The sequence below is a fragment of the Kryptolebias marmoratus genome, linkage group LG1, assembly GCF_001649575.2.
Source record: "Kryptolebias marmoratus isolate JLee-2015 linkage group LG1, ASM164957v2, whole genome shotgun sequence".
NCBI classification, from domain to species: domain Eukaryota; kingdom Metazoa; phylum Chordata; class Actinopteri; order Cyprinodontiformes; family Rivulidae; genus Kryptolebias; species Kryptolebias marmoratus.
Window position 1 is genome coordinate 24258411 of NC_051430.1, and position 15636 is coordinate 24274046.

At 41.3% G+C, this 15636-nt stretch overlaps 2 protein-coding genes across 13 annotated transcripts in view; one reads left to right on the top strand and one right to left on the bottom strand.

Moving 5' to 3' along the window:
- Positions 1 to 10616, top strand: part of gpat2 (glycerol-3-phosphate acyltransferase 2, mitochondrial) — a 106015-nt gene extending 95399 nt beyond the window's left edge. For 8 of the 9 annotated variants that reach the window (XM_025005108.1, XM_025005113.1, XM_025005109.1 and 5 more), the window contains 5 exons: positions 355 to 477; positions 5446 to 5566; positions 5930 to 5998; positions 6378 to 6433; positions 9628 to 10104. In XM_025005108.1, the coding sequence (XP_024860876.1) occupies positions 355 to 477; positions 5446 to 5566; positions 5930 to 5998; positions 6378 to 6433; positions 9628 to 9744 (486 nt within the window). In that variant the 3' untranslated portion in view covers positions 9745 to 10104. Of the gene's footprint in view, positions 1 to 354; positions 478 to 5445; positions 5567 to 5929; positions 5999 to 6377; positions 6434 to 9627; positions 10105 to 10153 lie in introns of those variants that run through there. The other variant, XM_025005110.2, reaches the window with a different exon arrangement.
- The window catches only part of fahd2a (fumarylacetoacetate hydrolase domain containing 2A), a 7856-nt gene continuing 2829 nt past the window's right edge, over positions 10610 to 15636 (bottom strand). For all 4 annotated transcript variants that reach the window (XM_025005119.2, XM_017412128.3, XM_017412127.3 and 1 more), the window contains exons 4-8: positions 15132 to 15191; positions 14888 to 15050; positions 14204 to 14312; positions 13563 to 13650; positions 10610 to 11382 (exon numbers count right to left, since the gene is read on the bottom strand). In XM_025005119.2, the coding sequence (XP_024860887.1) occupies positions 11320 to 11382; positions 13563 to 13650; positions 14204 to 14312; positions 14888 to 15050; positions 15132 to 15191 (483 nt within the window). In that variant the 3' untranslated portion in view covers positions 10610 to 11319. The remainder of the gene's footprint in view (positions 11383 to 13562; positions 13651 to 14203; positions 14313 to 14887; positions 15051 to 15131; positions 15192 to 15636) is intronic.

Sequence of the window (15636 nt, forward strand, 5' to 3'; positions counted from 1 at the left end):
GGGTCTCCCTGCTTAGGCTGCTGCCCCCGCGACCCGACCCCGGATAAGCGGAAGACGATGGATGGATGGATGGATGGATGGATATTCGTTAAAGGAATAATTCAAAAAATGTTAAAATAATGGCACAACAACAAGTTCCCCTTGTATCAAAGCTTGTAAATGGCCTTGTACAGATTAATTATTTACAGCAATAAATTCTCAATGAGGCAAACTATTAAACTATAAAAACACGACCCCATAATTCATCACAACCATGACACTGATGGACTCGGCAGTCAACAAACTGGTCAGATTTCCCAGCTCCAACCTGCAGTGCGACGTGTTCCCGTCTGTAAAATTGTTTATTTTGTGTAGATCTCCAGAGATGCTCCCATCTGTGACTTCATGAAGAGGGAGGGCGCTCTGACCTGGACGACTACCGACGACCCGTATCACAGCGACTCTGACTGCGAGGAGCAAGAGCTGCGCTCATACAAGGTGCCAAAGAACTTCACGCAGCCCCTTTGGCTCTTTGACATGCTTCATAGAAGCACGGAGTTTTAAAATGGGACGAATGTTTCATGCCGATCCAGATCTCTCTCTGGGTGACTGCAGTACCTACAGGGCACACACACAAATACAAAAAAAAAAAAGAAAACTACATGAAAAAGAACTTTGAAGTAACTAAATCTCCATTACAAAAGCTTTAACACGGATGAATCCGCGTATCTTGAATGTCAATTAGCGGCATGTGTCATCTTTAAAAGAAGCCTAACTAACGCTACCATTACATTGGGATTTTTCAAAACCACATGAGGCAGTCAGCCTACTTCCAAATGGGCCGGACAGCCTTCTCCGAGAAGCTGGAGCACGTTTTAAACATGAAAAAACGACTGTCAAAGAACCATGAAGACCCATCTGTGAAACTTAGCTCAACAAAACACCAAGCGTGGAAAGGTCTACGTAGCTGCCCTGATGAAGGCTGGCGGAGTTAACTAAAATGCCAAGAAAAGGAACTTTTGCCTTTCTTTCACCACCTTCATTACTATCTTCATTTTTCATAGGAAACACAGGAATAGGTATAAAAAGATGATTAGGTCCCATTAATCTTTGCAGGCCCATCTTTCAAAGCAGCACTTGTTCCGTTTAACTAATCTGAATTTGTAATTAAATACGAGGTCATGGTTGTGAGTCCTGGTAGCTAGTAAATATGTCTTCACTGTTTTTAATTACCAATCCTTACAATGAATATTTTACTGTTACGATGTACTAATACCAGCCTCCATGATACAATAAAGTCACTCTGACAGATATTTTTTGTGACTTCCATTCGTGCAAGGACAGAGACGCTCAGAGGGGCATGAAAGTATTAAATTTTGAATCTTTTGCTCTATTAAATATGTGCAGCAGTTGTTTATTTTGGATGGGCTGATGCCGTTAAACACTTAGCGACACAGTGTTCAAGGTGCACTAATTCACACTGAAATGACACCTCAGGCCTTGAACTGAATTTACTTTATAGTTACAGCATGTGGACAGTATCCAGTTCTGCCTGGTTTTACTTTGGACAGGATTTTTATTGACGTTTGTTCCCTTTTTTTAAACCGAGCCCTGCCATCTTTTCTGCCCGTTCTCAGAAATGTGCCTGCCGTCACATTTCCGTCACCACGGTGTAATACACGGATGTGATTGAATTTTGTGGAGTTATTCATATGAGCTTTGTTTATCGAGTATTGTGCTTCCCGAAGCCCCGTGAAGGAAGGGCTCTGAACTCGGGGACAGGCGTGTTTCAAGCTCCACACGGATCAGAACCACACTCCCCAACAAAAACGTATATTTCTACAACGGATGGTTAAAACTGCGAGGGCAGCGTTGAACTTGACACTCGGATGAAAAAGAGAGGTCGTCTACTCGCAGGCATATTGCAGGCTTTCAAACAAAATGGCAGTGATGGAACATTTTGGCTCCGGGTTTTTGTTCATATTAGATCATTTTGGGATATGGGCTGGTAAATGCGCTGCAGTTATATCGGGCTTTTATCCGAAGCGCTTTACAATTTGCCTCCCACTCACCTATTCACACACAGAGTCATGTTTCTGTCACTTCTGAGGACATTACATTTATTTAAACCTTGTTCTGACTACATTCAATACTTGACTAAACCTAAACTTGAGTGAAAGGAGGGGAAATATAAAATCTTTGCCCTAAAATAAAGTTGCTCTCTTGTCCTCTACAACAAACCAGTTTCACAGCAAACTGCAAGTGAGCGGAGCCCTCTGAGACACGCTGGTGGGTGCTTCAGGCGCAGTTTGGGAACAGGTGGACATGTGGACAGGAGAAGACTGAGACTAATCCGCAACCTGCTGGAGGACGTGCTCTCATAACCAAATCAGGCCTGTCCTTTTATCACCCGCTGCCATGAAAGGAAGGCGATAATGTAGCTGTCTGGGTGCGGTAGTCAGCTAATCATCCTTAGCAGACACAGAAATGGTTACAACTCAGTCAGATATTAAGCTAATATTTAGTGTGGTAGTAGCTGAGAGTTGTCCTCAACCTGTGCTCTGAGGTGTAACAGATACTGAGGTCTTTGTTTAAAAGTTTGCATTCCTAGTTTTTTTATTTTTGCCTCAGTTGTTCTGATGAAAGCCTTCAAAGCAGAAACTTTAAATAATTTCTGTAACTTCTTATAAATCTTTGTGATTTAAGTGTTCAAATTCACAAAGAAAAAAGCAGCTTTGTGTGTCGTTTGGCTTTTTGTTTTTTCATTTCACACTAAACTGATGAGCCGTAATAATTATAACTCTGCAGGTAAAGTAAATTAATCAGGCAGTCATGAACTGTGTTGTAATCCTTTTTTTTATTTGGTTAAACCCTGTAACGAGCTGCTGTGGATTATTAAAAATCATCCATCTGATGTCTTGTTGAGAACTTGTGGCGAAGCGGCGCCGATGGCTCCAGAAATCCAGAACAGCGAAATTATACCAACCCACGAAATGATCCAACTTCTGCTTTGTCCACTGAACTAACAGCCTTAACAAAGTTTATACAACATTTCTTTTTCCAACATCCAGTGCCGTTACTCGACACCTCCACTGCTTTCAGATCAGAAATGAAGAGAAAACAAGAACAAATTCAAACTAAATAATAGGGTGAAATAATCTCTGACCTCCTCACTTTCACTTTTTCTGCCTAAATTCTCTCCACATGGTCATTCACAACAACCGGGCAAAAATCAAAACAACTAATTATCTTTAAAAAAATAAAATAAAATCTGCTGTGAAGGCTTAAAGACTTAAAAAGATTTATTTTATTCACCGGCGTGTTTGTTTCCCCAAAGGCTCTTAAATATTTTTGTTTGTGTATTAAGTTATTTATGTCACGTCTGAGTTCTGCACGCTGAGGAGAAATGTAAATTAACAAATAAATATTCCCTCTAGTTTAGAAAACAACTGGAAACTAAAACAGTATCTCTCTGTTGGATAAATGTTTGCGCTGCTGTTCCTCGTTAATTCTCTGTTTGAGCTGAAACGTCCCTCTGGTGACCTGATTCTGACCGGAGGTGGAAGGTGCAGAGTTTGGATCTGTTTTTTTCCTTTCAGAAACAAGCGAAGCAACTTTATTTTCTTTCATTTAGACTTTTTAAATATTACATTTTAGACGTTACCTCTTAGGAAAGCTGCCAGTCTGGCCCTGTTTGTTCTGTTTATTATTTTACAAAGCATTTTTTTTACTGCTTTTACAGCTCAGTCAATTATTTGTCCTCTGATCTTTTTATTTTTTTTCCAACTCTTTTGCAAGATCTTTGATGGTTTAGGTGCCTCCTCACATAATATTTGCTTTAACACATGAATTATCCTAATCTTTGAAAAATGTCCGACCAAACAAAATACATTTTGTAAAAGACAAGAACTTTATAAAGCCTGCAAATAGAAAATAGTTGGATTTTCTTTCATTTCTATTGTTAAAATTATTTTAATGTGTAAATAATCCATCTGTTCAGAGGCTTGAACGGAGATAAGCTGCAGTTTACGGTTTAGTTTAGCTTCTATTAAATTTCTGATGCGATTATAACAAAAGTGGTTTCATAAAGTTCCTATTTATTGACCTCAGACATTACAAAATAAAATTCTAATACATCCTTTATATAAAGAGTTCAAGTTTCTGAAAACAAATTACATGAGTCGAGAACAAGAATGTGAGCATCTTTGTCCAAATAAATCTGTTTTGTTTTTTTGGTTTTTTTGCTTGCTTTGAGGAATTATACAACTTTACACTGTATGGTAACATTTTTTACAGCTCTGTTGTAAAAATACTTTTTTTGCAGTAAAATGTGGAAGCTCTTGACTTGTCTGCGCAAATGAAATGCATCTTTTTAAAAAGAACAACGTTTAGTAGTTTTAAACTCTCCTTTTGAACACAGATTTATTGCGTTTAGGTAGCAGCTTTTTTTTTTTTATTGACAGTACTTGACTGCTGCTTTTTTTTTTTACATCTCCAAGTTGAGAGGAACAGCAGCTCATTGTTACAAAAAAAAAAAGAAAAACCATGAAGGACAGCCGGTTCAGAACATTTCAAGAAAAAGTTTCTTCAAGTGCAGTCGCACAAACCATCAAACGCGATGATGAAACCGGCTCTCAAGCGGACCGCCTCAGGAGAGGTAGACTGAGAGTCCCCCCCTCTGCTGCAGATTAGCCCACATCAATGCTTCCCAGAGTTCAAATAGCACACACATCTTAGCATCAAGTGTTTGGAGGAGGCTGTCAGGCTGCGCTACTGAGGGGGGCCGGCAAGAGCAGGAAAACAACTGCTTGGTCCAAGAAACACAAGTAATTACCTCAGGATCAGTCAGACTCTGAGCTCCGGTCTCGTGGTTGGAAGCAGACGGTAAACGGTGGTTTCCTGCGTGTGTGACGTTTGACTTTTATTCCAAGTTAAAGAAATCATAACGTAATGAAATGACGTAGCAGGAGGAGGTTTTGTGCAAATACAACAAAAAAATAAAGTTTAGGTGAAGTTTGTCGGAAGCAGTCATCTAATAGTTTTGATGTCTGTTTTGTTCTTTGCTGTAGAAAATTATAAAAGCATAGCATTTTCAGCAGACTTTGGCCTAAATAAGTGAAACCAAATAAATGTTTTCAATGAAACATCAGTGTTCATATGCTGGGTTACTTCTACCAGGAAGTATTCACTGCACACTCCTCCACAGTCTTCACATTTCCACTTAAGACAAGTGGAGTTCCTTTGAAACACAGAATATGTGACTTTTATATGGTGAGGGGAAAAAATCCAAAGTTTTATTAAAACTTTGGATGTTATATAGCTGCATCCTGTTGTATTTTCTCCTCCTGACAGACCGTTTTAACTACCTTCTCTGTGTGCTGGAGATGCTTCTTCCACCCTCACACTTCCTCAGTTTGATTTATTTTTTCTGGGCTCTTCTGCTTTGCTCACCGTCTCCTTCCCTAGATAAGCCAGCCAAGCCAGTGCCCGGACATGCTCTTCTTCCTCTGCAGCATGTTGGCCGGACACTTGAGGACGCTGTGTTGGACTGTCGAGGCGCTGGACCTGATGGACGCTTCTATGGCTGGTACGAGTGCTCTGATTTAGGGCAAGTTGTCATCTTAAATCGATGAGCTCTTTCATATAGCTCAGGAAACTACCCCGTTTTTAATAGGCTCAGACAAAAAAGGGGAAAGGCATTGGACTTGATGCTGCCTTTTAAATCCAAATATTGGAGTAGCTGTGGAGATGAGATGAATATTGATGTTGCTCAGCTGTTTATCTTTCACCCCGAGCCATCTGCAGTGACCTGCTGAACCAGCCACAAACATATAACACAGGAGCACGACAGTGAGGCGTAAAAAGTCCATCCACTATCTCGGCGGACTGTCGTGGCTTCGCTTTGCTTTGCTGGAGTAATGCCTCTATTTTCTTGTCTTTCCCGCTGCAGAGGCTGAGTTTGTGTCTTGGATACACTCCCATCTTTGTGACACAGCAAATCAGAAGAAACAGCACTATGGTGAGCACGACCTGACACTCATTTACAAAAACCCCACTCTCCCTCAGAGAGCCGCTGTATTTTCTTTTTTTTGTGTGTGTGTGTCATAACTTCAGAAGCTCGCCACCTTCCCTTTTCCCAGCGATTCGTCCTTACAAATCTACCGAAGCCAAAGAGGAAAGCCAGTGCAGCTCGTGAACTCCCATCCCATGCTCTCACATTGCTGAAATAACACATAAGACGGAGAGAATCCACCCAAATGGCACCCCTCAATAATACATAGTATAAAAATTACAGTCCCCGTGGTAGTGGCTTTGTTCTGTTATCCCGACCTCGTTTTCTATATTGGAAATCTGCCTGTTCTTTTGATTCATGTGTGCCTTTGTGCCGTATCTCACAGAGAGCTGCTCCGAGGAGGCGGCACACACCGCAGTTAGAACACTAATAGACCTCGGGGTGAGTGACAGCCTCTCTCTTTGTGTGTGTGTGTGTGTGTGTGTGAGTGTGTGTTTTGGTCTCTAAATCTGCCGGTGCAGAATTACAGCTCCACTCAGGACCAAAGGTTTCGCTGCATCTCAGCCGTCCTGAGGTTAATCTGCTCACAGACAAGTGACGGAAAACCTGGAAAATGCTTGAATTTTAATGTGTTTTCAGGGTTTGAACAGAAACTTTAATAGTAATAAAATTGTATTCTTTTTTAGTAACTTGCTATCTGATTTATAAGTCCTTTTTTTATGAAGGTTGAAATTGTTTTGCCTTTATTAAAGGCAGTTTAAAAGGCGTCACAGTTCCTTTAAATCTGTGGTTTATTTGACTTTTATACGTTTTATTATTAAAGGCTTAAGAATTCAGATCAGCTGTCTGCTTCAGAGCATCTATACCGCTGACATTTTTAACAAAAATATTTAAAATTGAAGTAATTTGGTTCATATTAGTCCAAACAGTTAATGCAGGATGTTAAGTATATTTTAGGTTTAGTGGAACTTTCACTTTTCTAAATAATGTCACAAAACGGTTTGGCTTTTATTTGCTAACAGCATCTGTAAGTGGTGAGGAAAGGAAATCACATTTTTGATTAAATGTGCACGGTTTAAAAACTGCAGTAAGGTGCTGAGGGGGTAAAAAATCAGGTGTAAAAACCCTGTGAAGATTATATAAAATGCAGCTCGAATCTATGAATAACTGATCGTCCATTTTTCCCTCAACGTTTGAGCTTCAAGCTCAGCGTGAACAGGTACCAGTCCTGACTTTGGGCTGGGAGCAAGCCTGTAGGAGAATTCACTTCGCCAAGAGCACAAGTTGGTTCCTGAAAAGGTCTCGTAAGGTGGCGTCTCACAGCTGTCCAAGACGAGCTGGAGACTCAAAATTGTGAGAAAACGGACAAATCTTCAGCTGCCACCTCACTGAATTCTGAGTGTTTTCAACCAGCGAGTCTGGAGTTTGTTTTTTTTATCATGTTTTAACTCAAAGGATTCTCTATTTGATTAGGACAGTGCACATTAATCAACATTACCACAATTCATGGAAGTGCAAACATGCAGAAATTAGCACAATAGCTACATATCATCCGTTGTCCTAAGACAAGTAAACACAAAAACAAACAGTTTAAAACAAAACAACTAACAGATAGAAAAACTGGATAAAAACAGGCTAAAAGTGCCTCTGCCATAAGCAGCAGAGGGCATTATAAATGCTTTGAGTTTCTTTTTAAAAACTGGCGTAGTTTTCGCTCTCTGATATATTCTGGTAGTCTGTTCCAATGGGCGCCACCTTCTGGCCTAACTGTGTCCTGCACCTCAGTACGTTGCAGTCTCCTGCAACGTAGTGCACGACTTGCAAATCTTTAATCTAGGTTATGCACGTTGTTTTGTTGCCCACATCGGCATGAAGATAGCTCCGGATGTTTTCTGTCAGAGCTCCTGCAGGGGTCGCCAGAACAAACAAGCTTAGCATGAAAGATTCCGCGATTGCTTTACGCCGGATGACCTGGGCTCGAACCTGTGGCCTCGGGAGCTACCGCAGCTCCGTCTGTCAGAGCTCCTGCAGGCGGGTTAGAGACGCCCGCACCGACTCTGTCTTGAGACAAAATTTGTCGTGCAAATGTTCAAAACTCAAGAACATTTGAGAGAACTGTGGCGAATGTTTCGAGACACTTTGGAGACTTTCCCAAATGATCAGCTCCTCGCCAGCAGTAGGATCCCAGGGAGATGCCACCATTCCACCTATTAGCTGAATTTAAAGTGCATTTCACCTTTAAAACATTCCCAAACATGTCTGTAAAGAAAATACGCTTTTCCCTCTAAAAGAAATCAGAAACATCTTATAACACAAACAGCTGATGCTCTGCTTTGCTTACATTTCCATCTAAAACTCAGTATCGGACAGTTTTCTTAATCCAGCTGGATTTCTGCCCGTTCTCTCAGCGATGAGCTCTTCTCCTCCAGATTTAAAACATCTACTGCTGCATAATTAGCATCAGGTCCACTTGGATCCATTCTTCAGCTTCAGGATTCCTACAGAAGCTTTAATTACTGTGATATTTAGGCACCTTGTTTTAAATAAGTTTATTTGGTAAATTTGAACCTAATTGTGTCTTTTATGACCTCATTGGTAACAACAGCATTAATCTGGAAGTCCAGCTTTTCTTTCTTTACCAATTTTAGCCTTTAAATCTAAATTCAAAGCATTACTTCTAAGGAAAGACTTTGGAAAAGTGTTTATTTTACCAGGAATTACTAAAGGAAGTCATCTGCATACTTGACTGGGGTTAAACAAGTAAGGAAAGTTATTTTTAAAGGCTTCTCTGTGTGGATTGTGAGATGACCTGATATGAAAGCACTCCCCTCACACAAAGCAGCCAGGATTAAACGGAGACTTTCCAGAGAACAGATAAAGTCTGCAAGTTTATCGTGACGAATTGTCACACTGTGGCAGTTCCGAAGCCGGTAAAAGTTTTTCATAAAGTCAAAGAGAAAATGGTTTCTCTTGCAGATAATATGGGCATCTGTTGTCTCCATCTGCTGAGATTTTACAAACAACAGCACAGAATAATGACAATACTTAAGGGAAGCCAGCCCGATCCGCTCCGAAGGAGAAAACACTTAATGTAGGAGAGGAAAAGTGCAAAGATGCAGATGTTTTTCTGCACAAAGTCCTCGCCCACTGCCTCTCGGATCAGCTGTGACGTTTGTGTGTTTCCGTCAGTCTCTGCTGCAGGTTTCCTTTAAAAATAGAGCATCGTTGACCCATATATCTGCAAAGATCCCGTGAGTCACCTATTAGGTTTATTATTGAGGTTATCAGTCATCAGGCTTGTCTCTGGTGTCGGATGTCAGGCAGGCGTGATGACTAAAGACCGACGAGTCAAACCGAAGAGAAAATCTGCCTCTGGTGTTCACAGAAAAGGTCTGCACAACCTGAAGTCTGACTCCCTCGTTTGGCCTCATTATTTCAGACTTTGGTAACAATTAATCTTTCTCGTATTGTGAAAACTTTTATTGTTGTTCTTTCAGTTTTTGTTTACCCTTGTACAGAAAAAGCTGAGTCCTCGTAGCGTGCAAATAAAGGTCAGGGGACAAAAAGCAGTTGTTGTGCTGTTGTTGGAGTGTCCTCTAACGCTGCTATATTTATGTTCGTTGTTTTTAATTCAGGTCCTTTCGGAGGAGCGTCAAACAGGAGGCAACTTCCTGGGTGTTAGTCCTTTGTTCCAGTTGTCAGAAAACAGGGAGAAGCTGCAGCGCTTCATCTCTCAGTACCTCTACAATTAATGCAGTTAAGTATGACTCAAGGCCTCGGCTCTGCTTTGTTCTGCTGCAAAAACTGACCTCGTTTTCTGTCCGTGTCAGAAAGCCTTTGTTCATCTTTAAAAAAAGAGCGACCCACGAGGAGTTAAGACGCTTGTGTCTTTTACGTTCATTGTGTTTTCTAATGGTGTAACTGTGACTTTTAGGTTGTTTTTCAGGAACAGAATTAGCAAAAAGCTGCAGGAGAGGATTATGAAGTCTCTGTAATCAGCTGTTAGGACTTAGTTATGTTGTGATTAAAGCGGCTCAAGTTTTGTTTGCTGCGTGTAAACATGTCAGGACAAATAATATTCAAGCTGACAATAAACACAAGTTCTCCTTTGATCTTTAATACGGCTCGTGCCCGAGCAGCCTGAACTCTTTTTTGCAGCAGGTATTAGATCCCTCCCTGCTGACTCAGACCTCCGGGGAGTCTCGTTGACGCAGACCCGTGGACGTCGGGATCAGGAGATGGATCGATGCCTCGTTATGACGGGGACGTTTTCTGCGTGGCAGCTGGCTGTTTGTACAGTCCAGAGGCGGAGCGGCTGTTTCTCGCCTTCCAATCGAGCAGAAAGCAACGCTGCTGCGGCGGCGGCTTGGCGCTCAGTGAGGCTTTATCGCCGCCTGCTGTCCAAACGGAGCGTCCGGGAACAGGAGAAGAATCCTACAGTTTATATCACATCAACCAGCCTCGACTCTGACTGGTAATAAATCTGATAATCATCTTAAAAAAAACAGATTGAGATCTGCTTAACGAGCTTCTGACGGAGAGTTTTCTACAAGAAGGCAACACGAAACAAGCTGAGAAGAATCGAAGCTGCTTCAGGCACACAGACAGCAGAGAAAATGCTTTTTAAGGTTTATTTGGCAGTCAAATTTTAAATTAAAATCACAGAAGTTGCCTGTAGCTTTCTGACAGTGTGAGGGTTTCTTATATTTAAACTTCCTGCCTTGAGGAAGAAACCAGCCTCATTTTATTACAACCATTTCACAACTTTGCAAAAAATAACAAAGTCCCCTCGTGCTTTTACAAAATAATCATTTAGGTCAAACCTGAACACCAAGTTCGCCTCGTCACGTTTCTGAAACTCTACACGGACACGATTATTACTGGAAATTTTCCTAAAGTCGTCTCGAGATGGGAGGAAGACGACAAGGCTTCTGTGATTTGTGCAAAATTATTAAAACATTTTCCCTCAGGCAGTATGAAGGTTTTAATCTGTTTTTATTACTAGCAATTTTCTGTCTTTTATAAGAGAAAAAGTGCATAATATTTATTATCCTGACTGTTAAAGCTGAGTGGAATTACTTTTTATTACGGTGCGTTAAAATAAGTTTGTTTTGAGTTGTCTGAGTGGGCGGCGGCTGATGGACGCTCTCTGCGTCAGTACGTGGAGTCACTAATTACACAGTTCCACGTAGTAAAAATACCACATTTCCCCTCCTCGTTAGTATTATAGTGGTGTAAATAAAACAATCAACGTGTACGTGTTTGTTGTTTCTGCTAACGGAGAACAGAAGTGCGGCTCGAGGAAGAGCTGGTGGTCGTTTCTGACTTCAGACCACTCTGTTGATGATGGAGCCCAGCTGGTCGATCTGACACTCCACCACGTCTCCTTTCTGGGGAGGAAAAAAACACCTTGTTAGAACCGCTTTCAATTAGTTCTGTTCCACAGGCAGTCGCAAGCTTTGTCGCTTCAGAATCAACCTAATTTAACAAAAAAAAGAGCTTAAATCTGAAGGTGAAACTAGTAGATCACAAACCTGGTCGCTGAGATTATTAAGGTTTTAAACATCTTGTTTTTATTCAAGGGAATCTGTTGTGACTTTTAAATGTGTATCTGAAGCAATAACAGCTGTCAAAATACGTGGATCATCGATGATAAAAATAACTCTCTAAAGGCATCATTCACTCCCAAAAGTCTACAGCTTCATTTGTAATAAATGACCAAAATCAGCAGGGTCGTGTTTTTGTTGCCAACAATTAGTCGTTTGTTTACATCCAAACATTAAGGAGCTCACTGAGGACTTGAAGGATATCGAGTCTGTAAAATAATCCCCCGATGTAAACGGAGTCAAAGAGAGAACGATGGAATCAGAGACGTCAGGTGGAAAGAAACGACGACTGAAAGCTGAGAGGATGAAGAGTCGACAGGAGGAAGTCGTTCTGGGGAGGGAATCGAGTGGCGGGGAGAGTTAAAGCTAAAATCAGATGAAATGAGCCGAGATATTCTGAACTCTGACAGGACAATTATCATGTCTGATCGCTGATATTAGCTGTGAGGAATATTTGATGTTTTCTAAACATTTTTTACAAAAACCCTGATGGCTTTAAGTCACTTTACCCCAAACAATCATTTAATGACGTGGAAATCTCATATTTTAACAACTATCGTGGCGTCAAGATGATTATCCTCTTATCAAGCATGTAAAGTTTTATCACGATATGTTGCATGCTGGGAAAAAACGTTTTCTGAACCCTGTCTGTTACCGTTGTTGCTTAATTAACTTTTGTTCCTTCTGCTAATTAAAAAAAAGTCAAACTAACGAGCCGAAGAGCAGGAACACCGTACCAACAGGCATAACCTGAAATGTTTATTTAAATTTAACAAATGTTTTTGATAAAGTTAGATACTTCTGTAAATTCTGCCCCGTGCTCATTTTATGTAATGTGTTGTGAGTTTTATGAGCCCTTATATTGATGAAATGTTCGCCGTGATCCGTCTTTTTTTTTTTATCTTGCAGGGGGAAAGTTATGCTCATCGTTTCGACTGAAATGTGGTTTTTATGGACCGATCTGCAGCGTTCCAGATATATCCAGTCCTGCATTAAAAGACTTGGAAAAAAACAAGCTTTTTATTCTTAAACACGTCTTTCTGTTTCTGGTCAAACTACAGAGAGCAGATTTTGTGGTTTGGATGTTTAATATTATATCTGCTCATCAAAGTCGCCCACATGTTCCTGCTTTTTGCTGTGATTAAGAAGTTCTGAGTTGCCTTTCCTGATGTCATTTAATTAACGGATAAATATAAATCGTTTTCATCTCAGACGGCTTCCTAAAGGAGCATAAATTCAAAATGAATGAAGTTCAGAAACAATCAGCCGGGGTTGGTTTAGGATTATGATAAATAAAACATGCTCTCATAAAGATAATTATAAATCTGGGACCTTGGAAATTTTAAGACCTCAGATTTTTCTAGACCTTTTTTCTTTTATTCAATTTAAAAATATCCAAAACAAACTAACAACATGCTGCAGCTTCTTCAAGATAAAATAAACTTACAGAGACACAGAACTCGTTTACAGAGGACGTCATTAATGTTTAAGTTATTTACGTTTTATGTCTCAAACGAAGCTTAATTCATCTCATCAGAGGAGAAATATTCACAGGTACAAAGCTTAAACATGTAGTTTTACTCTTAAAAACGGGAATATTAATTTAGAAGAGTATTAATCTGCTAAACGTGTTGTTAATTAGTTAAACTCAGCTGCACTAAAAACTTCAAGACGTTTTGAACAAACAAGCTTCTAATTTAAACTAAGTTCTGGGTTTAGGTCCAGAGTTTTATTTGCTTGTTTTTTTTTTTTTAGGCATTTGTGACATTAAATGTTAGAATGGCTGCTGCATCTTTTTTAATTTGTATCCAAGATGACTCCATATTTACCTGCACACATCTTCCTGAAGGGATGGTTTTAAAGAGTTCATCTCTCTGGTTTAATAATTAATCAGGTCAGATTGTTGTGTTTTATGCTCTAACTGAGAAAAGGTGGATTCAGAACTGGTGTCGTGGATGGATCACCTTAAGAAAGACGGGTGGGTTTCTGAAGACGCCCACACCTGGAGGAGTACCCGTCAGGAAAACGTCTCCTGGAGTTAACGTCACAAACCTGAGAGGACGAGAAAATAAAATGCATCATGGAAACGCCTTAAAATGACCATAAACCTGATGATTTCCCTTCTTCAGCTCAGTGTTTTAAGTTCAGACCAGACAGATAGATGTTTGTGAAGTGTGGGGTGAGTTGGGTGTTGTCTCCAGTAATTCAGGAGGAGGAAGAGGGAGAAGTCCGATAAATGTTCTCATTGAGGTCGTTTTAATAAACATCAAATATGTATCTGATTCAGTGCAGCGTACTGAAAAGACCTGGGTTTTATTTGTCACATTCACACTTCCATTAAAAAAGTCTGAATTAGGTCGTATTTTCATGCAGTTTAAGGTGGAACAGCAGCTGCTGTCTGCTCCGGCTCAGCTTCATATTCACAACAAATATGTTGCTTCAGTCCTGGATGTGAAGCAACATCTGAGCCGTCACACCCTTCCTGATCCTTCTGATGCACACTGCTCCTCTTCCTCGGTTTCTAATGTGTGTGTGTGTGTGTGTGGACATCCTGCAAACGGACATCCAGAATGCTGCTGGATCCGGGTCAGACTCGGGGACTTACTTTGAGACCCAGGCGATCAGCGTTGCTGTCTTGAAGATCATCTGATCCGTGTTGCTGCTCTGGACCGGGTCTCCGTTCACCAGGCAGCGGATCCCCAGGTTGTGCGGGTCTGTCAGAGACGTGAAGCACCGCGTTTGAAACTGCAAAACTTGACTTTAATACAGGAGAAGCAGCCCTGAAACTGGATGTAAAGCATGAAATAACAGACGACGGCAGCGTGGCACCGTCTGTCTGTCCACACTGAAGAGATCCATCAGGTCAAATCAAACCTTAATTATCTTCTCAGTTAGAATGACCACGTCGACAAGCTGTGCTCTTATTTGCAACTCAACCTATTTTTATTCACGCCGAGGCTGTTCAGTGTCAGTCAGAAACCAGCTGCTCTAATTACCGACACTCTGCACATTGGACAGTTCTGGTGCTTTCAGGTCATTTCCAACCCGGTTCTGATCCGTTTACCTGTAATTTCCAATCAGCCAAACCTAGTTAGTGCCCGGGATCACGTGTTTTAGGTGTGTTGCTCCAACATGAAGCTGTTCCCAGTATTCCAGCCCTGCTTTAAGCTCATGTTGTTGTTCAGGGAACCATGTTTTTCCCTAATTTTAGCTTGTTAACTCCGTGACGCCAAAATCACAGTTAATTGCACGGTTCGCCAGCCTGCCTGCCTCCTTCCTTTCCCCTCACCTTTCACAGCGTCGGCTGTTACTAAAGCCGGTCCGAGAGGGCAGAAGCTGTCGAACGTTTTCGACAGCAGCCACTGCTTCCCGTTGCGCCTCATCTGCCAGTCGCGGGCGCTGACGTCGTTGGCCACGGTGAACCCCGCCACGTAGGAGAGCGCGTCCTCCTCCTGGTTGGCGGGGGGGGAGATGACATGGCTTCAGGTAGGAGGCTTCATGAAGAGGCGCACCAGAGAGGAGGAGAGGCTCACCTTGATGTGTTTTCCTCTTCGTCCAATCACAAAGGCCAGCTCCACCTCCCAGTCCACCTCCTGGAGTCCAACATGGAGCAGCAAGCGTGTCAGGACCCCAGATTTATGACTAACATATTTAAACATCTCTGAAAAACACTACAGCAAGTCAACAAAAGGACAACTCTCAATTCTTGAAGTGGGGGCATCTGAAGACCTTAAATCTGTTACTTGGAGTGAAAATATATATGTATAAAAATATTGGAGGTAATTGGTTAAATTACCCGTTCGTACAGTTGTTTGAAATGTGATTTAAAAAGTCACACTAGAGTATGTCACTTTTCTACAAATACCTTTTGTTATTAAAGTACTTCCTGAACATTTTCATTCATCTAACTCTAAATTAACCTACAAGGAGTTTGTCCCGCCGCTGTTTTCTACCCCCTGGTGTGTGGAAACTACAACCCTGTGCCGTTTATTTGTGCCGTAGATTTGTGGCTGAACTCGTGGTTCAGCCCCCCCCCCC